This window comes from Phyllobates terribilis, unplaced genomic scaffold (genome assembly GCF_046119375.1).
Source record: "Phyllobates terribilis strain yellow unplaced genomic scaffold, ASM4611937v1 Scaffold_9__5_contigs__length_417890890, whole genome shotgun sequence".
NCBI lineage: Eukaryota > Metazoa > Chordata > Amphibia > Anura > Dendrobatidae > Phyllobates > Phyllobates terribilis.
Window position 1 is genome coordinate 64,121,194 of NW_027362769.1, and position 25,277 is coordinate 64,146,470.

At 41.8% G+C, this 25,277-nt stretch overlaps 1 protein-coding gene across 1 annotated transcript in view; it reads right to left on the reverse strand.

Moving 5' to 3' along the window:
• Nucleotides 1-25,277, reverse strand: part of LOC141161570 (voltage-gated delayed rectifier potassium channel KCNH8-like) — a 754,200-nt gene that overhangs the window by 304,228 nt on the left and 424,695 nt on the right. The window contains exon 3 of the mRNA XM_073646536.1: nucleotides 13,685-13,819. Coding sequence (XP_073502637.1) covers nucleotides 13,685-13,819 — 135 coding nt within the window. The remainder of the gene's footprint in view (nucleotides 1-13,684; nucleotides 13,820-25,277) is intronic.

A 25,277-nucleotide genomic window follows, 5' to 3' on the forward strand; every position in this document is an offset into this window, starting at 1 on the left:
ATACAATGGTGAACAAAATTGTGAAAATTTGTGGGGCTAGTTCATCTTTGAGTGCGGTGGAGAGTCCATTCTTATTAAAAAGATAATTTTGAAACATTATTCCATTCAGTATCAATCACCCACCATCTGAATTCTGTGGCGTACTCCGCAGCAGAGCATTTAACCGGACGTAGAGCCATCAGTGTAGCTGATGCTGTTGCACAATGATTAGGGTCATCAAACACCTGGCTCATGGCTACTAGGAAAGCCTCCAGATCATTAAGTCGATCATCGTGAGTTTCAATAAGGGGGCTGGCCCAGGCTAAAGCTTTATGTGTCATTAGCATAATAATACACAATACTTTTGATCTGTCAGTATGGAAGTGAGCAGGGTATGCACCAATATACAATCTGCATTGGTTGATGAATCCACGAAATTTGTCACGGTCTCCACAAAACCTGAAAGGTGGGAGTGGAAGGGTGGATGGAGGGGCCGGAGCAATAAGTTGATTTTGTAATTGAAGGATCTGCTCAGACTGCTGTGCAATCTTATTGCTTAGATCTTGCACAATATTTTGTAGATCCTGTATAACTTGTCCAAAAATGTTAACGTTATGAGATGTCTGCGTTTCAAATGCCGTGTATTTTGTTTTTAGTGCTTACATGTATGCATAGATGTTGGTAAGCAAACAGTTCATCTTAGTTACACACACCTCCAATTTTCCTCCCTCACCGGCATCCATGATGAAGGCTTGGGTATCCTGTTATGCTACTGGCGTAGTAGCACTGCTGGAATCCAATGGCCGGAGGTGCACAAGCAAGAAACGGCAGGCAGTAGTAGAAGTTCTTGCAAGTAGCAGTAGGAGTTGTAACAGTAAGTTAACTTATTAGGTGCCAAATAGTTTTATAGCTTATATCTCCACAACAGAAAGGCAAAAATAAAATAAAAAAAATATTCATGTGTTCAACTCAACAAGAAAAATTTGGTGGCAGGTCCTCTTTAAACAAGTATTGATTTCTATGCAAAATTTGTAAAGCTGTATGCTGTGGCTCCTCCTAGTGGTAAATTTGTACTTATGTTATGGCATACCTATAAATAAGTACTGAAGTCGATCTGATGGATCGGTTGTACAACAGTGTTTGACAAACTCCATGTAGCTACAATGGGGATCAAGATTGCATTGTGATTCTGTAATTTTCAAACTAAAAATAACACTGCACGCATTATGCAATGTTTTTTTGCTGCAAATTTCAGAGCCTTCAACAACAAAACAATACCGCCGATTCATCAAATTTCTCGCCCATGAGGGGCGTGGTGAAGTCAGGCACTCCTGATTCATGAAGAGGTGCACGTCTCTGTGCTCCACGCCAGAAATCTTACACCAGTCCCTTTTGGCATAGTTAGGAGAAACTGCTGTGAAAAAGCCAAACGTTCAAAGTCGATTTGCACCAAAATTTTGCAACTTTTCCAAAACAATTTATGCCAGAATTCTACCAAAATTGCTTTGATGAATGCCATTAAAAAATATTTGGACTTGTGGCGGTGCTACTTTTTTGACTGCCTTAATCAGATTATACCATAACTTCTATTTATGGGAACAACTTTAAATTTTGCTTCTCAAGCATTCATCCTAGGCTACCCATTAAAAATAGGTATTTGAAAGCCCTTGCAGAGTCGGACCCACTTTGTCATTGTGAAGCATTGCATAACAATAACAGGTGAAATTCCGTAAAGTTGCATTGAGGTGGGGGGCGCACATGTAACCTTTGCCTAGGGTGCCATGATAGCCTGTCCCAGCCCTGTTCCTGGCTTCCTGCTTGACCAACAGTTTGAACCAGCATCTTCATCATCATAAAATCAATTTGTTACCTCTATTGTTCAAATGCCAAGCCTTGCTGCTGAGTTTTGGCTAACCCCGGACTAGGTTTTGAAGAACCCTGGTTTGAAAATAAAAAAGTATTCTGTCCAAAAAGTTGAGAATCAAAAGGCTGCTGTTGGGAACAAACAGAATGTAATTCTGATCATGCCATGGTCTGACATCTCCATAACTTCAAAGCCCTTTGCACATTTAGTATGTAAGTCAATAGTTGTACTGTCATGTCCACTAGAGAGTATCCTTTGCAACATATTGATTTATACATGTGCCACGAACATGATTGACTCACTGTAACACCACTGAAACCAGTTTGTGTGAAAGATAAATGTCTTGCTCTGACAGATGAGCTCATCAGGGAATTGGACCATACTTTGACAGCAACAGTCTCCGACATTTACAAGTGTGTTTTATAAAAGATAGAGATAAGTGCCAAGAGGATTTCAGGCGGTCACATCTATGTGCCTTGTCAGATTATGAACTGTGTTCATTTTTCTGTGTGCGTTCTCCGTGGAAAAGATTTATCTACAGCCAGTACAGAATATAGTGTTTAGGCTATAGCCCTGTTCCCTGTGCTATCTTAAGCATTTTGAGAAGACGCACTTGGGAAAAACAAGCTACTAATCTGATTACAGAATATACTGGGCAGAAGCAGTTTCCACCGAACTTCTATTTTTAATGGTACTATTGTATTGTTCCTATGCCTTTAATTGAATATTTAATAGCATTATATTGGCAATTCCTGACCCAAAATTCACATTCGGTACAACCATCTATGACAGGTTGAGCCGATGGTCTTGAGTCAAAGTGTTACAGTAAATTCTGCAGCCGTAGTCAAGGTATTCATGGGGAAGATATACATCCAATACAGAAAACGAACGATCTGTTCTCGTAAGAGCTACAATGAACAAATAATTAATTACATTGCTTGCTATTCAGTGCTAATCACTCACAGATTTCAACCTTTTCACCGCACTTAAATGATTTCAAACCGTTAACATTTCATTAATAACGAGGAAAGAAAGGAAACATTTACTAAAATATTGTCATAATCATAGAACAGTGAGACACCAGGGAGAAGTAATTCAAGCCGTAGAAAACAAGCGGCTGGTGCAATAAATTATATGACAACATAATTTTAACCTGATATGTTTGTCAAAAAAGGGAAAAATAAATGTTTTCATTAGCAGTTTTGTTAATTTAATTCTATTAAATCTGTATTTTATATAGCTATATAAGATTAAAGTGGTCTTCTAATGCACTAGAGCGGTGTTCCCCAACTTCAGTCCTCAAGAGCCACCAACAGGTCAGGTTTTCTGGATTTCCTTAGTATTACACAGGCGTTGGAATTATGGCCTGTGCGAGTGATGCAATTATCACCTGAGCCATACTAAGGAAATCCTGAAAACATGATCAGTTGGTGGCTCTTGAGGACTGGCGTTGGGAAACTCTGCACTAGAGAATCCTGTGGTGGGACTGGGCATGAAATAATCATGGCCTTTAAGATCTAGCAGAAGACAATCCTATTGGGATCTGTCTTCAAAGCTAGTGGATCCTTAGGGACCCCATTCACATAAAATAATAGTCGGCCAAAATTGATGCTTCCAACCATAATGAACTGAAGATCGTTATTGACTGATGAAAGTTTGTTATTCAAAACACCGATTGGTCATGTTGGATTTTTAAGCACTGGCTCTGCCAACATGAGAAGTCAAGAAAACATTTGAGTTATTTTAATTGAACCAGAATCATTTTATATGACTGCTGTAAATTCAGCGCACACAAAACAGTAAACTTCAAGAAGTGTCACTTAAAAAGAAAAATGGGTTTAATACTTTGCAAAAATCCCTAAGCTCCCCTGATTTTGGCGCATTTTTCTATTATGTTCTGCTTTGCTTCATTCCAGAGATATTCACATTTGTTGCTTTTAGCACACAGAATGTGAAATCTCTGCTTGCAGTCCAACTGAGCATTTCTTCAGTCTTATCTGAGGGTGTGCTTTCACCCCTCCCTCCAAAACACTGCCAGTCATAGCTCAGCAGTTAATCAAACAATGTAACAGTCTCAAGAGCTGCCAAGCTGTGATTGGCAGCATTTGGGAAGGAGGAGTGAAGGAGCACGCCCCAAAGAAGAAGACTCTGGAACACCTAGTTGGACTGCAATAGGAAGTTTCACATAGTGTCCTCCAAAAGAAATAAATGTCAATGTCTCTGTAATTAAGCAATGAGGCGAAATACTGAAAAGAGTGTCAGAATCAGAGGAGCTCATGGATTTTTATAAGGTATTTCACTCAAATTTTTTGAGCAAGTGACAGGTCCCCTTGATATTGTATGATAATAACATTGTTTAAATATGCAAGAAATGGCGTTTCTTAATTGCAATCTATAGGTAAAACTACATCATCTCATTAATATCACATTCTGGCGAAGTTCTCTGTTTTATATGATAGCAAAAACTATGTTATTTGCCTAAGTGGACTGGTTGTTAGCCCAGAACATTTAAAATAACTTTTATGTTTGCAAATAAGCAGCACTCATTAATTAATGAATAAACTGAGGATTGGTCACTGTCAACTGAGCAGGAACCTTTCTTCTGTAATACTGTCTAATGTGACAGAAGAGTATAAGGCTATGTGCCCACGATGCAGAAATGCTCCGGATTTTTCCTGAGCGTTTCTGCATCTCCCTGGCAGAAAAAACGCATGAAGATTGTACATGCGGATTGTACATGCGAATTGTACATGCGTTTTCCTGCCAGGGACATGCGGAAATGGAGCGTTCTTCACTTGCATTTCCGCATGGGGGTTGACAAGCACTTTCCAAGCGATTTTAGCATCACTTGGAAAGTGCTTGACACCTTGGTCACACTATATAAATCCATGCAAACAGCATGGATTTATATAGTGTGACCCGAGAGAATGTTAAAAAATAAAAAAAATAAATATATACTTACCCTCCGATGGCCAGCGCTGTCTTGCTTCGCTCGGTCCCGGCTGCCGGCAGCGGTACACTGAAGGACCTGCCGACGTCAGCGTCGCGTGACCCGTCACATGACTCTGACGTCAGCGCTAGTGTTGAGCGATACCTTCCGATATCAGGAAATATCGTATCGGATTGGATCGGCCGATACCCAAAAAGTATCGGATATCGCCGATTCCGATACCGGAAACCAATGCAAGTCAATGGGACACAAATATCGGAATGAAAATAAACCCTTTCTTTCCTTGTAGGTTAATTCTACATGAAGTAAAACAACTAAGAATAATGTAGAATGACATGAAAAGCCGGCAATTCATCAGCGCATACACCGGTACCCGACAATTTACAACAGAAAGAATAGAGCTTCACACATAGATTAGATAGATAGAAACATGTCAGTCACATATATATGAAGTACAGTGACAGTGTTGCTTACTGTACTTGTCATTTAGTGTAAAGGATTTATTTTAAAAAATATTAGTGTTTTCATGCACCGTCTCTTTAAAAAAGCCGGCCGGCAATTCAGCAGCGGTACCCGACAATTTATAACAGACAGAATAGAGCTTCACACATAGATTAGATAGATAGAAACATGTCAGTCACATATATATATGAAGTACAGTGACAGTGTTGCTTACTGTACTTGTCATTTAGTGTAAAGGATTTATTTAAAAAAATATTAGTGTTTTCATGCACCGTCTCTTTAAAAAAGCTGACCGGCAATTCAGCATCTGTACCCGACAATTTATAACAGACAGAATAGAGCTTCACACATAGATTAGATAGATAGAAACATGTCAGTCACATATATATGAAGTACAGTGACAGTGTTGCTTACTGTACTTGTCATTTAGTGTAAAGGATTTATTTAAAAAAATATTAGTGTTTTCATGCACCGTCTCTTTAAAAAAGCCGGCCGGCAATTCAGCATCTGTACCCGACAATTTAGAATAGAAAGAATAGAGAATCATACATAGATTAGTTAGATAGAAACATGTCAGTCACATATATATGAAGTACAGTGACAGTGTTGCTTACTGTACTTGTCATTTAGTGTAAAGGATTTATTTAAAAAAATATTAGTGTTTTCGTGCACCGTCTCTTTAAAAAAGCCGGCCGGCAATTCAGCATCTGTACCCGACAATTTAGAATAGAAAGAATAGAGAATCATACATAGATTAGATAGATAGAAACATGTCAGTCACATATATATGAAGTACAGTGACAGTGTTGATTACTGTACTTGTCATTTAGTGTTAAAATAAAGGATTTATTTTAAAAAAAATTGGCGTGGGGTTCCCCTTAATTTTAGGCTCTAGCGGAGGTTAAGCAGACAGCTGGGGCAAATGTTTGAAGCCTGGGAAGGAGGTAATACCCACGGAGCTTCCCAGGCTACTAATATCAGCCCCCAGCTGAATACCTAGCCTTTACTAGCTATTAAAATGGGGGAACCCCCCCAAAAAAATAACGTGGGGTCCCCCCTAATTTAATAGCTAGCAAAGGCTAGGCAGACAGCTGGGGGCTGATTTTAATAGCCCAGGAAGGGTGCCATGAATATTGGCCCCCTCCCAGGCTAGAAACACCAGCCGTCAGCCGCCCCAGAAATGGCGCATCCATAGGATGCGCCAATTCTGGCACTTAGCCTCGCTCTTCCCACTGCCCTGTAGCGGTGGCAGTGGGGTAATAGGGTTGGGGTTGATGTCAGCTTATAATGCCAGCTGACATCAAGCCCAGGTTAGTAATGGAGAGGCGTCTATAAGACACCCCCATTACTAACCCCATAGTCAAAGTTAAAAAAAAAAACACAAACACCCAGAATAAAGTCCTTTAATTGAAATAAAGACACAATTCTTTATTGTTCTAAATTAAACCATACTTACCATCACGCCCATTCCAGCTGAAGCCAACGATCCCCTGCAATAAAAGAAAAATAATAAAGCAACATCATCCTTACCTTTCGATGGTTCCCAGGACAGCTCCAGCTCTGCTACATCGAGATGACAGGCTGGACCGCAGCAGAACGCTGCCATCCAGCCTGTCATCCCGCAGACACTGAGAAGCGCAGGCATGCTTGCGCTCCTCAGTGTCTCTCTGTGACGTCATCCAGATGAGCCGAGTTCATGTCCAATGAACTCAGCTCACCTCATGCACGTCACTGACAGCGTGGGAAAATTCTCACGCTGAAGTGCTGAGTGCAGGAGAATTTTCCCACGCTGTCAGTGACGTGCATGAGGTGAGCTGAGTTCATTGGACATGACCTCGGCTCATCTGGATGCCGTCACAGCGAGACACTGAGGAGCACAAGCATGCCTGCGCTTCTCAGTGTCTGCGGGATGACAGGCTGGATGGCAGCGTTCTCCTGCGGTCCAGCCTGTCATCTCGATGTAGCAGAGCTGAAGCTGTCGTGGGAGCCATGGAAAGGTAAGGATGAGGTTGCTTTATTATTTTACTTTTATTGCAGGAGATCGTTGGCTTCAGCTGGAATGGGCGTGATGGTAAGTATGGTTTAATTTAGAACAATAAAGAATTGTGTGTTTATTTCAATTAAAGGACTTTATTCTGGGTGTTTGTGTTTTTTTAAATACTTTAATAGAAATTCATGGTGGTCATGTCTAATATTGGCGTGACCCCATGAATTTCGGGCTTAGGGCCAGCTGATAATGCCAAGCTGGCCTTAACCCCTTTATTACCCAGTGAGCCACCGCACCAGGGCCCTGGATGAGTTGGGTACAGCGCCAGAAGATGGCGCTTCTATGAACGCGCCATTTTCTGGGGCGGCTGCGGACTGCAATTTGCAGCGGGGGTGGCCCAGAAAGCTTGGGTCTCCCTGCGTTGCGGATTCCAGCCCCCAGCTGCCTAGTTGTACCTGGCTGGACACAAAAATAGGGCGAAGCCCCCCGCATTTTTTTTTTTAATTATGCCTGCGCTTCTCAGTGTCTGCGGGATGACAGGCTGGATGGCAGCGTTCTGCTACGGTCCAGCCTGTCATCTCGATGTAGCAGAGCTGAAGCTGTCGTGGGAACCATGGAAAGGTAAGGATGAGGTTGGTTTATTATTTTACTTTTATTGCAGGAGATCGTTGGCTTCAGCTGGAATGGGCGTGACTGTAAGTATGGTTTAATTTAGAACATGACCCCATGAATTTCGGGCTTAGGGCCAGCTTATAATGCCAAGCTGGCCTTAACCCCTTTATTACCCAGTGAGCCACCGCACCAGGGCCCTGGATGAGTTGGGTACAGCGCCAGAAGATGGCGCTTCTATGAACGCGCCATTTTCCGGGGCGGCTGCGGACTGCAATTTGCAGCGGGTGGGGCCCAGAAAGCTTGGGCCTCCCTGCGCTGCAGATTCCAGCCCCCAGCTGCCTAGTTGTACCTGGCTGGACACAAAAATAGGGCGAAGCGCCACACATTTTTTTTTTAAATTATTTCATGAAATTCATGGAATAATTAAGAAAAAAAGGGCTTCCCTATATTGTTGTGTCCGGCCAGGTACAAATAGGCAGCTGGTGGTTGGGGGCAGCCCGTTCCTGCCTGCTGTACCTGGCTGGACACAAATATAGTGCGAAGCCCCACGTCAATTTTTTTTTAATTATTTCATGAAATAATTTTTAAAAAAAGGGCTTCCCTATATTGTTGTGTCCGGCCAGGTACAAATAGGCAGCTGGTGGTTGGGGGCAGCCCGTTCCTGCCTGCTGTACCTGACTGGACACAAATATAGGGCGAAGCCCCACATAATTTTTTTTTAATTATTTAATGAATTTCCTGAAATAATTAAAAAAAAATTGACGTGGGGCTTCACACTATATTTGTGTCCAGCCAGGTACAGCAGGCAGGAACGGGCTGCCCCCAACCACCAGCTGCCTATTTGTACCTGGCCAGACACAACAATATAGGGAAGCCCTTTTTTTCTTAATTATTCCATGAATTTCATGAAATAATTAAAAAAAAAAAAACGTGGAGCTTCTCCCTATTTTTGTGTCCAGCCAGGTACAACTAGGCAGCTGGGGGCTGGAATCTGCAGCGCAGGGAGGCCCAAGCTTTCTGCCCCCCCCCCCCGCTGAAAATTGCAGTCCGCGGCCGCCCCGGAAAATGGTGCGTTCATAGAAGCTGGATGCTGTACCTGGCTGGCATACAAAAATATGGCGAAGCCCACGTCAAAAGTTTTGGGAAAAATTAATTAAAAAATAAATAATAATTTAGGGACTGCATCTTTATTAACTCCTCAAATGTCATTTAGTGTTAAAATAAAGGATTTATTTTAAAAAAAAATGGCGTGGGATCCCCCATAATTTTAGTCTCTAGCGGAGGTTAAGCAGACGGCTGGGGCAGATGTTTGAAGCCTGGGAAGGGGGTAAAACCCACGGAGCTTCCCAGGCTACTAATATCAGCCCCCAGCTGAATACCTAGCCTTTACTAGCTATTAAAATGGGGGACCCCCCCCAAAAAAATGACGTGGGGTCCCCCCTATTTTAATAGCTAGCAAAGGCTAGGCAGACAGCTGGGGGCTGATATTAATAGCTCAGGAAGGGTGCCATGAATATTGGCCCCCTCCCAGGCTAGAAACACCAGCCGTCAGCCGCCCCAGAAATGGCGCATCCATAGGATGCGCCAATTCTGGCACTTAGCCTCGCTCTTCCACGCTGCCCTGGTGCGGTGGCAGGGGGTAATAGTGGTGGGGTTCATGTCAGCGCCAGCTGCCATGAAGCCCAGGTTAGTAATGATGGCCGTCTATATGACACCCCCATTACTAACCTACAAAGTGTTAAAAAGAAAAAACACACTACACCCAGAAAAAAATAATTTATTTGAAATAAAACACACCATTTTATTTAATTCTTAGTTTACTAAAAAAAAATAGTTACCTGTCCACGTTCCTGCGCTGATCTCCATGCACAGCTGTCACATCTGGAGAAGGTGACAGCTGTGCATGGCTGCTGTAAGCTCACGCTGCCGGGAACACGTCCGCTCCCGGCAGCAGGAGCCACTGACTGAGGTCACCGGAGTGCATTCAGGCAGCGCAGCTCCGGAGACCTCCTTTACGGCACTGCTGTACCGTGGGAATTTCTCACGATACAGCAGTGCCGTAAAGGAGCTAACCGGAGCAGCGCTGCCTGAACTCCGGTGAACCCTTACGGCCCCGTCATTCTAGCGGCGGCAGCGGTTCAGAGCGGTCACATTCTATGTGGCTGCTCTAAACTGGAGATCTTCGTGGGACGCTCGTGGACTACTACGGAGGGGTAAGGATAAGGTTGTGGTTTATTATTTTATATTTTATTACAGGAGATCGATGGCTTCGGGGAATTAGGTGTCTAGGTGAGTATAGGTGTAGTTTTTTATTTTTTACTTTATTTTAGGTGGCGATCGGCGGGGACAGGTAATGTATGAACTAATTTATTGTAGGTAACCACTGGCCACCAATGACATGTATCTAACATTTATTGGGGACACAGTAGGGCAATTTAAATAGCAGGATCAGGCTGATGGGAACTACTGCTCCCATCAAGCTGATCCTGCTGGCACGAGTGGACGGGGGACAGACATAGGCCGATGGGAGTAGTAGTGTCACATCGGCCTATGTCTGCCTGCACGCACAAACATCGCACAGACACCCCGCACACACACCCCGCACACACACACCCCGCGCACACACACCCCGCGCACACACACCCCGCGCACACACACCCCGCGCACACACACCCCGCGCACACACACCCCGCACACACACCCCGCACACACACCCCGCACACACACTAATCATGACGGGTGAGGCTGACCTGTGCGGCCGTGGGAAAGTTCATGTGAGTTCATGCAATGCAGTCAAGCATGAACTCACATGAACCCTCTGAGGGCACCGTGGCGACTTCAAATGAACAGCTGATCGGCATCACCTGATACCTCAGCTGTTCATTTGAAATAACCAGCGGGAAAGCGCAGCACAGAACGGGAAAGCCGGCGGTGAAGTCTTTTCACTGCCGGCTTCCCCGCCCGGGTCCTTCGCTCCTTGGTGCTGCGCTCCCCGCCCGGTCCTAATTTACGATTGGGATTGGAGGTGGTGAGGGGAGCGGAGGATCGGGGTGGGAGGCTGCGGGGAAGCAGTATGGGGCTGTGTGATTGTTTAAAAGCCGGCGGCTTTTTACCGCCCGCTGGCTTTTAAACAATCAGGAGAATTCTCTCACGCTAGGATGGCATTCTGATGACAGGCTGGATCGCAGCTGAGCGCTGCCACCCAGCTTGTCATCCTTCACAGACACTGCAGAGCGCAGGCATTATGGGAACTTCCGATTCCGGTATTCGATATTATAAAAGTATCGGAATTAAGTATCGGAATTCCGATACAGTGAATATCGGCCGATACCCGATATTTCAGTATCGGAATGCTCAACACTAGTCAGCGCAGGTCCTTCATTCCATCGCGAAGTGCCGGGAAGCAAGGAGGAGCGGTGCGCGGGCCGCCAGAAGGTAAGTATACATTTATTTTTTTTTTTATTCTTTTTTTACAGCTTTTTTAATGGTACCTGGGTGTGGATGAGACTCTCCTCTCCTCTACACCCGGGTACCATCCGCACATTAGAACACGCCAATTACGCAAGTACAGATGCAGTCTTGCGGAATTGGCGCGTTCTAATGCAAGTCAATGGCGGCGAAAGCGCAGTGCTTCCGCAACATAATTGGTAGTGCTGCGTTTTTTTCTGCAACGGAAATTTCCGCAACATGTGCACAGCACATGCGGATTATCATTGGGGACATGGCCTTCTACCATGCATTTTTTAAGCGTTTCTGCAGCGTTTTTGCCGCTGCGGAAACGCTTAAAAAACGCATCGTGGGCACACAGCCTAACAGTAGTTTTACCACAAGATATCTGTGATAGTACATGATCTTGCTGACTTCTTACATTTCTCCTTGCTGCGGTTATATCATTTTATTGCATCCTTACTGGTTGGCTGCCTAATGAGTGAAGACAGCAGGATGATATTTTGCAGATATCGTGTGACATTGTCTAGGTCACTAGAAAGTGTCAGGAAAATACTAAGCCTCGTTTTACATTTAGCTATTAATTTTAATGTATCCTATACTATTTGAATATTGGGTGCAGAATATAATGGGGGTGGATAACAAAAAAAACAGAGGCACATTAAAGAACTTTGAAAAAAAAATGCACAGCATAAAGATGCCAGGTATGTATCTATTTTTATTATTATGGGATCCCAAGTTGTCCTTCAGTGATAAGATTATGGTTTCCATTAGTAGATACACAATTCTTATTACTGAGATGTGTGTATAAATGTCTAAGGGTTGATGAATTAATTCCAAATTCTGCTAAGTTTACATATTACACTGAGCAGTTGCTTTTGCATTTACAATGGACTTGGTATGTAAAGAAAATGAGCCATAAGTCTGGGGCTACACGGCAACTTTGGCCATGATGTCTGTAGTGCGACCATAGATTGCTGTGTCGCTGCTCCATTGCAGAGCAGTACAAGTGCAGGGGTCACATTGCGACCCCAGAGGATTCTTCAACTGAGACAAGCAAGTTGCAAAAAATCTGATGCAGTTGGACTTTTTGTGTTTTGCTTGACGGAGCACTCTTGGGGGTTGCAATGCAACATCATTCACTTGTATTGCACTACGATGTATCAGTGAGACCTAACAATTTTGGTCACATAACGAGTGTAGCTGTTAAAGCTGCTACATTGCTCTAATCTAAATCATTTTTCTGACAGCCTCTATTTTCATCTTTCTGTAATGCATGCTTCCAGTGTATTTATTCTAACTAAGGGAAGACTGGGCACTCCTGATTCTCACATCTGGCATCATCATACATCTCCACCCTAGTAACATGGCATTTCAGTGCCTGTGATGAATCTGGTTAGTTTATCAGTCATTTATAAATGTTAAATTAGTTTTCTCAAGTTGTTTCTTCAGCAGCACACAACTTTCCAGTATGCTTTCTTCCTGGTTTCTAGCAGGACGTGGTCTCCTCCTTGAGTGACAGTTCTGGTGAGTAGCAGATACGCAGTAATAGTAGAACTATAAAGCTCAGCACAAGTTCTGCTGTAACACATTCACCTATCAGTGGTTTGTTCTGGTGTGTACATGGCTGTCACTATATTTACACACTGCAATAAAAGGGAAATTGAACGTGCACACAAATCCATCACTAGCAGGGCTGGTGATTTATAACTGCACCTCTTCAGAAGGTGAAAGGGTGAGGGGGCCAGGTGAGCAGCTAACTGCTGTATACAAATCAATGGGCTGTAAAGAGCTGAATGGGAAATTATGAGTTAACCTATGTCCAAGAATGTAACTACTGTGCATTCTCAGCCAGGGTCTGGAGGCCAGGCTCCATGGAAATGAGCTGTACACTATAAAAGCTGTCATTGCAGGAGAATGACAGCAGATAGAAAAAGCAAGTCAATTGCAAACTTCCTTATTTCCATGCTGTCTAATGAATAAAAGCAATTTAAGAACACCATTTTAAGTCACCAACTTTAGCAATGTCGTAAGTAAAGCTTTAATACCCAGCATCCTGATGTAGTATAGCGCATACTAAATAGATCAGATCTATTTTGTGAATAACTACTCAGGGTAATAATTTCACCTCCGTGGCCATCTAAGGGTAAAAAACTTTCACAATATAACTGACAGCATTACACAGTTTTATTTTTCTGCAGCAACTGATGCAAGTTTAATAGGAAATTCAGGAAGACCGCCAGATTCACCATTTGGCAACCCAGAATTGAATTTAATTGAGCACAGAGAATTTTCCTGAGTTTTAGATTCTTCTATCCAGAGGGAATAGTTTATAAAGTCAGAATCTAAACACTCGTACATTTATTTTATCTTGATTCCTCACCTGTGAGCTTGCAGTCATCTGGAGAGAGAGCGCTCTTAGTGTCTGAGATGTCTTTATGAGAAGCCAAGAAAAGAACCACTTCACTTTTCTCATTCTTTATTGGAACAATATCAAGGAGACACCAGAATGAGCCACCTACAAATGACATAAAAGACGTGAGACACTAGAGGATGATTCTACACAGTTCAGATACATTCTGTAGAAGCAGATGCTCGCATGCACACTTTTTTGCAAATAGGCAAAATGATTTTCATGTTCTTGTCACAGGTGTTTTGTTGGATGCAACTTCATAACATCTGTTCTGATAACTTTATGTTGTTTTCTGAGGTTATTGCTGTGAGTGATAGGTGAGCACCTGAAGCTGTGCCAACCATACATTTTCCTAGCTGTGGCCAATATGTTGATATTAAATGGATATATCCAGATGCAGCTTTTCTTACAATAACACAGATGAAAGATATCATGATACAGAACATTAACTCTTATGCTCATGCACACAACTGTAAAAATCAAACAAGTGCTATCGGTCAATTTGACGGATAGCACTTGTCCCCATGTTATTCTATGGGGTCGTGCACATGTCCGATTTTTTCCTCAAACTGAGTCTGTCCATAAATCAGATTGGCCATTCAAGTCATTGGGTCCGTCAAAAAAAATCAGACCGCACTCAGGTGACATCCGAGTGCGGTCGGATTTTCACGGACAGAGAGAATGGAGAAGACAGAGAAAAATTTTTAATCCATCTTCTCCACATCTGAGAAAATCGTATTATATTGTGATCACACTCTGATCAAACTCTGATCAGAGTGTGATTAGTATAATTGGACCGATTTCTAGGAGAAGAGAAGATCGGTCGGGTATACTTAAAGGGAAGCTATCATCAGAAAATGACCTATTGTTTAAACCAACTTTTGTGTTAAATGTATATTTTTTAAAATTTTGGCAACTTTTTTTTTGTTACATATTGCAATCTGTATTAAAAATATAGAAACCTTGCAATTTTCCTATTGGCCACTTGGGCCAATGAGAAGTGCTTATTTTGTATTGTTTGTATAAGTCCCCCCTAAAATTGTAAAGTGCTGCGGAATATGTTGGCGCTATAAAAATAAAAATTATTATTATTATTATTGGGCTTTTTTATACTCTAACTTCCTGTTATTTTAGGAAACAACACATTTACATTAGCCACAATGGCCAGACGTCGACCTTATCTTATGTATAGAATTGTCTAATGAGCATGTGTAAAAGTCATTGTAAAGGGAGGGGGGGGCAGGTTCAGCTGTGACATCACCTATTGGGATTGGTGGATCAGGTGTTATCAGCTGTGCATAGAGGTGTTACCTGTCATTGTAATCCTGCCTCTGATAATAAAAAGTTTTGCTGAAAACTCTTCCTGAAAAGACTGGAGTCTAAAAAACCCTAATGGCCAGAGTGAAAATTGCAAGATTACTAATATATTTATTTTAAATAAAGATTGTGATCTGAAGAAAAAAAACATTGCAATTTTTTTTTAAAAACCATATAATATAAAAACCTGATTTAAACAATAGCTTCACTTTAAGGTTAAGTTCCCATGATAAGTTTTTGATGCTGTGTATTTTCAGGGTGCAAAAAATGCAGCATTTTACAGCTTTAGTAAAGTGGATGGGATTTATAGAAATCTCATACCCACTGTGCTTTATTTACGCTGCACATATTGATCTGCAGTGCCTATTTCAAACCCACATGTCAATTTCTATTGTGGGTACGCTGAGTTTTATTTGCAAATTTTCTCCATAGAATTGCATTAGATGGGGAAAATCTGCAGGTAAAAAAAGCATATGCGCTTTTAGTGCATTTCCGCATCAGAAAACTGCATGTGATCCGCAGATGACTGTTGTATGAATAAAATTTTGTCAAAGCCAAATACCGTGGCTAAAACGTGAATGCTGCCAGTGGGAATAAAGTACATTTCCTCCTGGCAGTGGGGGTTTAAGTGCAGGCGTCGGGCAGTTTCAGAACACTATTAACCTGCAGATTAATATGTTTTTCACGTGGCAGGTTCCCTTTAAGAAAGGCTACATCTATATGTAACACGCCTCTTGAGAAAGCCAGCAGCTTCAGCGGCAAAACGCGCGTCGGGGCTCTGTCTCTGCCGGGATACTATCTTCTGCGATCCCTCACATTCTCCCCCATCACACTTAGTGGTAAGTAGTGCCTACTTGATCTATACGACGCAGTATTGACCTATATTATTTCATGATTGGCATTCTAGTTTTTAACTGGCCTCATACTTTTCAGCTCTGCTGCAATAAATACTACTGGGGGATACATGTTAGTGTGATGCAACTTTTCTTCCTTGCACACTGCACCTTTTTCTTATTAAGATATAAACTTTGTGATTAAATATTTCATTGAATGTTTACATATGTATTAAATAAATTATAAATAAAAAATCTATTTTATGCCATATATACTCGTTGTTCCTTTTTTTTATCTATATGTAACACATGGACAGACTGGGGCTGTCAAATCCTCAGCCACTGATACTTAGCTCCCTACTTTTGTCAAATGGGGAGGTTAGGTGTGGGATCTTTTCTATGATTTTGATATGTCTTAATAAGCATATTTATAGGCCCTAATATGCACAAGGGTTGTCCCAGCTGTCCCATCAGGACACTTCACAAAAAACCTGCTGAGACACATTATGATAATGAAAAGGCAGAGGTAGAAATTTCACATAATTGGAATTGCTGCCTTTACATGAACGGTCACTCCAAAACTAACCATTCATGACTTTAAAGACCTGTCATGTCCGTATAGCATTTGTTACAATGCACTGAGTGGAGACTGCTGTGAATGGCATTTGTATTCTGCTGATGATGCCTGCAGATCATTTGAATTTCTTGCAGCTTTGCAGAATTATCATTGTATCCTTCTTACTTGTAACAATTACAATTCTAATAATATTATTATATTATGTAATCCTCTAATATAATCTTATATAAAAATACAAACTGGAGCTTAACTTTAAATACATGCAAACATTGATAGTCATGTGCAGAAAAAAAATACTACAAATTTGTCCCTGCTGTCCTAAAGGGGATATATAGTCAGAATCAAAGATTGACAAATAGCAAACCTGTGTGAATAAGTGATTGAAAACTATCCCCCCCCCCCTCATTTCTACCTGTGTCCAGAGATTGTGACTCATGTATGGAATCCAGATTAACCAATTTGGGCTAGTCTATATTGCTTGGCTACCTCTGATTTTCAGAACACAAGGATGTTTTATAGTTTAGATGCAATAGCGTATGTGACCCAGAGAGATTTCATTTAGGCACTACTGGAATTCTCTAGGAATTCAATCAGTAGCCACAACTCATCATCAATTGCTTAGAGGAAACTACATGTAAGAGACATGGGGAAATTGAAGAAAAGAATGCACCACTGAAGAAGATAAATCTGTAATATATACAGTGTGTACGGAAAGTATTCAGACCCTTTTAAATTTTTCACTTTGTTACATTGCAGCCATTTGGTCAATTCTAAAAAGTTCATTTTTTTCTCATTAAAGTACACTGTGCACCCCATCTTGACTGAAAAAAACAGAAATGTAGAAATTTTTGCAAATTTATTAAAAAAGAAAAACTGAAATATCACATGGTCATAAGTATTCAGACCCTTTGCTCAGTATTGAGTAGAAGCACCCTTTTGAGCTAGTACAGCCATGAGTCTTCTTGGGAATGATGCAACAAGTTTTTCACACCTGGATTTGGGGATCCTCTGCCATTCTTCTTTTCAGATCCTCTCCAGTTCCGTCAGGTTGGATGTTGAACATTGGTGGACAGCCATTTTCAGGTCTCTCCATAGATGCTCAATTGGGTTTAGGTCAGGGCTCTGGCTGGGCCAGTCAAGAATGGTCACAGAGTTGTTCTGAAGCCGCTTCTTTGTTGTTTTAGCTGTGTGCTTAGGGTCATTGTCTTGTTGGAAGGTCCTTCAGCCAAGTCTGAGGTCCAGAGCACTCTGGAAGAGGTTTTCATCCAGGATATCTCTGTACTTGGCCGCATTCATGTTTCCTTCAATTGCAACCAGTCATCCTGTCCCTGCAGCTGAAAAACACCCCCATAGCATGATGCTGCCACCACCATGTTTCACTGTTGGGATTGTATTGGGCAGGTGATGAGCTGTGCTTGGTTTTCTCCACACATACCACTTAGAATTATCACCAAAAAGTTCTATCTTCATCTCATCAGAGCAGAGAATCTTATTTCTCATAGTCTGGGAGTCCTTCATGTGTTTTTGAGCAAACTCTATGCAGGCTTTCATATGTCTTGCACTGAAGAGAGGCTTCCGTCAGGCTACTTTGCCATAAAGGCCTGACTGGTAGAGGGCTGCAGTGATAGTTGACTTTGTGGAACTTTCTCCCATCTCCCTACTGCATCTCGTGAGCTCCGCCACAGTGATCTTGGGGTTCTTCTTTACCTCTCTCACCAAGGCTTTTCTCCCACGATTGCTCAGTTTGGCTGGACAGCCAGGTGTAGGAAGACTTCTGGTGGTCCCAAACTTCTTCCATTTAAGGATTATGAAGGCCACTGTGCTCTTAGGAACCTTGAGTAATGCAGAAATTCTTTTGTAACCTTGGCCAGATCTGTGCCTTGCCACAATTCTGTCTCTGAGCTCCTTGGGCAGTTCCTTTGAGCTCATGATTCTCATTTGGTCTGACATGCACTGTGAGCTGTGAGGTTTTATATAGACAGGTGCCATTTCCGTTTCTGGCTCAACCATTACTCCCCAGCAACAAGCCCACTGTCTTGGGGTCATTTTTGACTCAGATCTTTCCTTCGCTCCTCACATCAAATCACTCGCTCGTTCATATCATCTACACCTCAAAAACAACTCAAGAATCAGGACTTTTCTCACCTTTGACTCGGCAAAAACCCTTACCGTAGCTCTTATTAATTCCCGTCTGGACTACTGCAACTCTCTACTGATCGGGCTCCCTCTTACTAATCTCTCCCCTCTCCAATCCGTCCTTAACGCAGCAGCCAGGATCATATTCCTCGCCAACCGCTACACCGATGCCTCTTCCCTGTGCCAGTCATTGCATTCGTTACCCATCCAATATAGAGTTCAATTTAAACTTATCACGCTTACCCATAAAGCGCTCCATGCTTCAGTACCCCCCTACATCTCCTCCCTTGTCTCAGTCTACCACCCTACACGTGCCCTCCATTCTGCCAGTGACTTAAAACTAAAATCCTCCATAATCCGAACTTCCCACTCCCGTCTCCAAGATTTCTCGCGTGCTGCGCCAATTCTTTGGAATGCACTACCCAGGACAATTCGATTAATTCCCAATACCCACAGTTTCAAGCGGACCGTAAAACCCATTTCTTTAGAGTGGCGTATCGCCTCCACACACTATCTGTCCATCCCAGTTGTCCATCCCAGTTTTCCCCCATATTAAAATCTTCTTCAATTTGAGGTTCATACCAATCAAGATATTAAGGCTGCATTATACAATATATGTACAGTACAGACCAAAAGTTTGGACACACCTTCTAATTTAAAGATTTTTCTGTACTTTCATGACCATGAAAATTGTACATTCACACTGAAGGCATCAAAACTATGAAGTAACACATGTGGAATTATATACTTAACAAAAAAGTGTGAAACAACTGAAAATATGTCTTATATTCTAGGTTCTTCAAAGTAGCCACCTTTTGCTTTGATGACCGCTTTGCACACTCTGGGCATTCTCTTGATGAGCTTCAAGAGGTAGTCACCAGAAATGGTTTTTACTTCACAGCTGTGCCCTGTCAGGTTTAATAAGTGGGGTTTCTTGCCTTATAAATAGAGTTGGGACCATCAGTTGTGTTGTGCAGAAGTCTGATGGATACACAGCTGATAGTCCTACTGAATAGACTGTTAGAATTTGTATTATGGCAAGAAAAAAGCAGCTAAGTAAAGAAAAATGAGTGGCCATCATTACTTTAAGAAATGAAGGTAAGTCAGTCTGAAAAATTGGGCAAACTTTGAAAGTGTCCTCAAGTGCAGTTGCAAAAACCATCAAACGCTACAAAGAAACTGGCTCACATGAGGACCGCCTCAGGAAAGGAAGACCAAGAGTCACCTCTGTTTCTGAGGATAAGTTTATCCGAGTCACCAGCCTCAGAAATCGCAGGTTAACAGCAGCTCAGATTAGAGACCAGGTCAATGCCACACAGAGTTCTAGCAGCAGACACATCTCTACAACAACTGTTAAGAGGAGACTTTGTGCAGCAGGCCTTCATGGTAAAATAGCTGCTAGGAAACCACTGCTAAGGACAGGCAACAAGCAGAAGAGACTTGTTTGGGCTAAAAAACACAAGGAATGGACATTAGACCAGAGGAAATCTGTGCTTTGGTCTGATGAGTCCAAATTTGAGATGTTTGGTTCCAACCACCGTGTCTTTGTGCGACGCAGAAAAGGTGAACGGATGGACTCTACATGCCTGGTTCCCACCGTGAAGCATGGAGGAGGAGGTGTGATGGTGTGGGGGTGCTTTGCTGGTGACACTGTTGGGGATTTATTCAAAATTGAAGGCATACTGAACCAGCATTGCTACCACAGCATCTTGCAGCGGCATGCTATTCCATCCTGTTTGCGTTTAGTTGGACCAACATTAATTTTTCCACAGGACAATGACCCCAAACGCACCTCCAGGCTGTGTAAGGGCTATTTGACCAAGAGGGAGAGTGATGGGGTGTTACGCCAGATGACCTGGCCTCCACAGTCACCAGACCTGAACCCAATCGAGATGGTTTGGGGTGAGCTGGACCGCAGAATAAAGGCAAAAGGGCCAACAAGTGCTAAGCATCTCTGGGAACTCCTTCAAGATTGTTGGAAGACCATTTCCGGTGACTACTTTGAAGAACCTAGAATATAAGACATATTTTCAGTGGTTTCACACTTTTTTGTTAAGTATATAATTCCACATGTGTTAATTCATAGTTTTGATGCCTTCTGTGTGAATGTACAATTTTCATAGTCATGAAAATACAGAATAATCTTTAAATGAGAAGGCGTGTCCAAACTTTTGGTCTGTACTGTACATTCTACCTTTTGTGTCTCCCCCACTTCCTCATAGACTGTAAGCTTGCGAGCAGGGCCCTCACTCCTTTCGAAATGAGATATGCTTATTCTGTATTGTCTGTGTAAGTCCCCCCTAAAATTTGTAAAGTGCTGCGGAATATGTTGGCGCTATAAAAATAAACATTATTATTATTATTACAGGTGTGTGCCTTTCCAAATCAAGTCCTATCAGTTTAATTAAACACAGCTGGACTCCAATGAAGGAGTAGAACTATCTCAAGGAGGGTCACAAGGAAATGGACAGCATGTGACTTAAATGAGTGTCTGAGCAAAGGGTCTGAATACTTATGACCATGTGATATTTCAGTTTTTCTTTTTTAATAAATTTGAAAAAAATTCTATATTTCTGTTATTTTCAGTCAAGATGGGGTGCAGAGTGTACTTTAATGAGAAAAAAATGAACTTTTTAGAATTTACTAAATGGCTGCAATGAAACAAAGAGTGAAAAATTTAAAAGGGTCTGGATACTTTCCATACACACTGTATATATATCTACAGTGGCGACCAAAAGTTTTGCATTTTTTTTAAAAGTGTGATTACGTCTGTCTGGTTGTTGTGATGCCATTTTCCTGGTTATGAATTGAAAGTGCATGAAGTTGTCATCATGCAAGACCTTAATTTTAACGAAAATGCTTTTGAATATAGATAGGTATGGTCATTTAATTAAAGAAAACTGACTGCCAAAAGTTTTGCATATACTATTTATTGATCACAACATAGAGAGTAATTAATTGTTTGTAATGCCATATTGTAGTATTTTATAGCATAACCTCTTACTTTAATTACTGCACCACACCGCCGGGGCCTTGAAGCCACTGGGGTATTCAAGACATCTTGAAGGATCTTTCTCAATTCCCTTTGCAAATCTGCAAACAATTCATCTTTATTGCTATGGGTACGGGCTTCAACTCATTGCCCTAACTCATCCCAAAGGTGCTCTACAGGGTGTAAATCAGGTGATTGGCTTGGCCATTGCAACAGGCGAACATTTTTCTTTGCTAACCAATTTTTGATTAAAATGGATGTGTGCTTAGGATCATTTTCTTGCTGGAATTTCCATCCCCTGCCTACTTTGGTTTTACCATGTGGCATCATTACATTCTCCAGTATATCCTTGTACATAGTAGCATTCATATTTCATCAATTCTATGCAGAGGGCCAATGGTAGATGCAGAAAAGCAGCCCCAAACCATGACATTGCCTCCACCATGTTTCACTGTAGGTGTCTGGTACCTTACATCATTACGTTTTCCAACTGGGCGGTTTATATATAGTGCTTGCCAACACTACCAAACAGATTGAACTTGGATGCATCTTACCACAACACCTTAAACCAATCTGTCTTTTTCCAGTGCAGAAATCCCTCATGTCTGTGTGTGCATTGTATGGGAAAAACTAACAAAAGGTGTTCATTCCCCTATAGAGATAACATATAGCAGTTACCATATTACCCCAAAGGGGCAACTAAACCCAATTTTAAGGATGTGTTAAAACATGACTTTTATTTTATATTTTCTAAAATGAAAAAAACAGTGATAAAGATTTAAAAACACACTATTGTGTCAGTGCTTCTTCTGTCTTATATTTGATCACAAGGATCTACACCTAAAGCATGCCTGATTCAGATACTACATACTCATATATTCATCATGATTTATAAATAGACTCAACTGAATCCCTATTGGTCATGCTCACTGGCACCATTAGTGCTCATTAAAACATTCACCGCATAGCCACCCCAATAAGTTTCACCACAAGGGCTTTCTCAGGGGGCTGGGGCTACCCACCAGTTCAGAGACAACTGAAAATTAGAGATTAAACTGGAAAAGGGAAAAACTAGTGACAAACGCCAGATACAAGTCAGAAATTGTTAGAAATAGTGCTATTGTTCATATCCATACAGACGACACTTAATCTGAAAAGCACTACAAATAAGCATGTCTGCAGCACGCATTAGGCATAAGGGAGCATCATAGTCAAAATATACCTGAGGTATCAACTTGGTGCAAAATTCACAGAACCAATAGAATGCAGCGCTCCTTAGGAAGTTTAATATATAAGTTCTTTATTGCTCCACATAATGACAGCAGCGACGTTTCGACCTGTAGGTTGTTTTTCTAGCTTGAAAAAACCATACAGGTCAAAACGTTGCTGCTGTCATTATATGGAGGAATATAGAACTTATATATGAAACAGGAGAACTGTCTTCAATTGATTCAGCTTATTCTGAGAAGTCACTTAAAAATTTGCTTTAACCCCTTACCGACATCCGCTGTACATGTATGGTGCAAGTCGTGAGCGGGTGTATTTAGCGGGCTCACGGGGTGAGCTCGTCCCATATCCAACAGGTAATGGCTGTGTGTTAGAGCCAGGACCTGTCTCTAACAGCTTCAGGTGGCATGGAGCTCAGCCCACAATAGTTAACCTGTTAAATGCCGCTGTTAAACTGTAACAGCGGCATTAACAACGCGCTGGCATGGGGGCACGTTATTCTAGGTGCCTATCAATGTAACCGTGACGTGATCGCGGGTCGCCGATGGATAGCTACGGCAGCCAAGGATTTGTTTAAGACCTCCGTGCTTGTCTTTACGGAGTTCCCTTAAAACCCTGCCTGTGGCCGGGCTTCAAAGGAGACCATGATTTTTACTATATGCAGCAATACTGTGGTATTGTTGATCACAGCACAAGTTATCAGAAGATCGCAGGTTCAAGACCCAAAAATCCCCAAAAACATAAAAGTTGAAAACACCCTCCTTTTCACCCATTAAAACCAATATAAAAAAAATACCGGTATCACCGCATCCAGAAAAGTCTGATCTATCAAAATATAAAAATAATTAACCTGATTGGTAAACACCGTAAACAGAAAAAAATTCGAAAAAGCCAAAATTGTGTTTTTTTGGTCACAAAAATGCTGTTAACAAGCAATCAAAATGTCATATATATATATTCCAAAATGTTGTCAATAAAGACGATGTCTCGCTTTGCAAAAAATAAACCATTACACAGCTTCATCGATCGAAAAATGAAAAAGTTACAGGTCTGAGAAAATGGCAACGCAATAAAAAAAAATGTTTTTTAAAAGTTTTGATTTTTTTTTCACCACTAAAATAATAAAACAACTGGACAAGTTTTGCCAGGTCATTTTTACCTCACAATTTATGTAAAAACAATTCCCAAAAAACAATGTAAGAATTGTGTTATTTTTCACAAAGTCACTAGACTTGGAATTTTTTCCCATTTTCCAGTAGAATATGTGGTAAAATGAATGGTGTCATTCAAAAGTACAACTCATTCCTCAAAAAAACAAGCCTTCATACGTTTATGTGGACAGAAAAAAAAGTTATAGCTTTTGGAAGAAGGGGAGGAAAAACCGAAAATGAAATTGGCCGCATCGGGAAGGGGTTAAAACACTAAACAGGTACTAGTATATGTTCTTTTCAACTCCAGCAATACACAACTGAGAGCCAGAAAATTGTAACTGGGAACATAGTGTATGAGGATACGAACATCAGTCATAAACGTATCCATTTAATCAAACTTCTATAACTCTGCCTATTTCCTACCACTTCAATCAATCTCACTAATGTATTTTGGCCAGAACAAGACCAGTTTCTATAATTCAGTGTTCTTTTAGCGCTGAAATTACGGAGGTTTGTAGAAAATCATTACCTTTCATGCTCTCTAGACGGGTACAGCAGTTGGATATATTAGTAAGATTTATACAACACTGTCACATTTCATTATTTTGTCTATAGGCAGATTACATAACAGTGTATTAAAATCTGAATCACAATTATGTACTTCTGTGATTTGCTAGCTAAAGAAGCAGCAAAAACCCTAAGCTACTGTGTATTGGTTATAGATAATTGAAAAAAATCCCAATTCATTTAACCCCTTTACGACATAGGGCGTATTAATACGTATCTGTGCCCTGGGCCTTATGGACCAGATACGTATTTATACGCCCTATCTTTAATGCGGCACCGCGACTGAAGTCATGGTGATAGCATTAACATTCCGGTGCCATCTTACCTTAGGGTAGATGGCGCCGACATCTCGGGGGTGTCGCCGCCCCTTCACACCCACGATTGCTGTGATTGGCTGTTCAATTCTGAACAGCCAATCACAGCATTTCTCACTGTTTCCGGCAATCAGATTGCCAGAAACAGTGATGTGCAGCCTAGGATCGGTGCTCCTCAGAGCACCGATCCTAGGCTGTTGCCTAGTAACCCCAGCCCTCTCCCCAAACTGCTAGGATCGGTGAGATCGCCGATCAAATCGATCGCACCGATCACAGCGGGACCGCGCAGTAACAGGGCGGTCACGGGGCGGTGACCGGCTTGTGACCTGCCTGTCACCTCCCCATGACCCCCTGTGATGTCATAGATCCCCCAGCCAGCCCCCAGCCAGCTCTGATTGGAGCGATCGATGATGACATCGATCGCTCCAATCAGAGTACCTGAACACAGG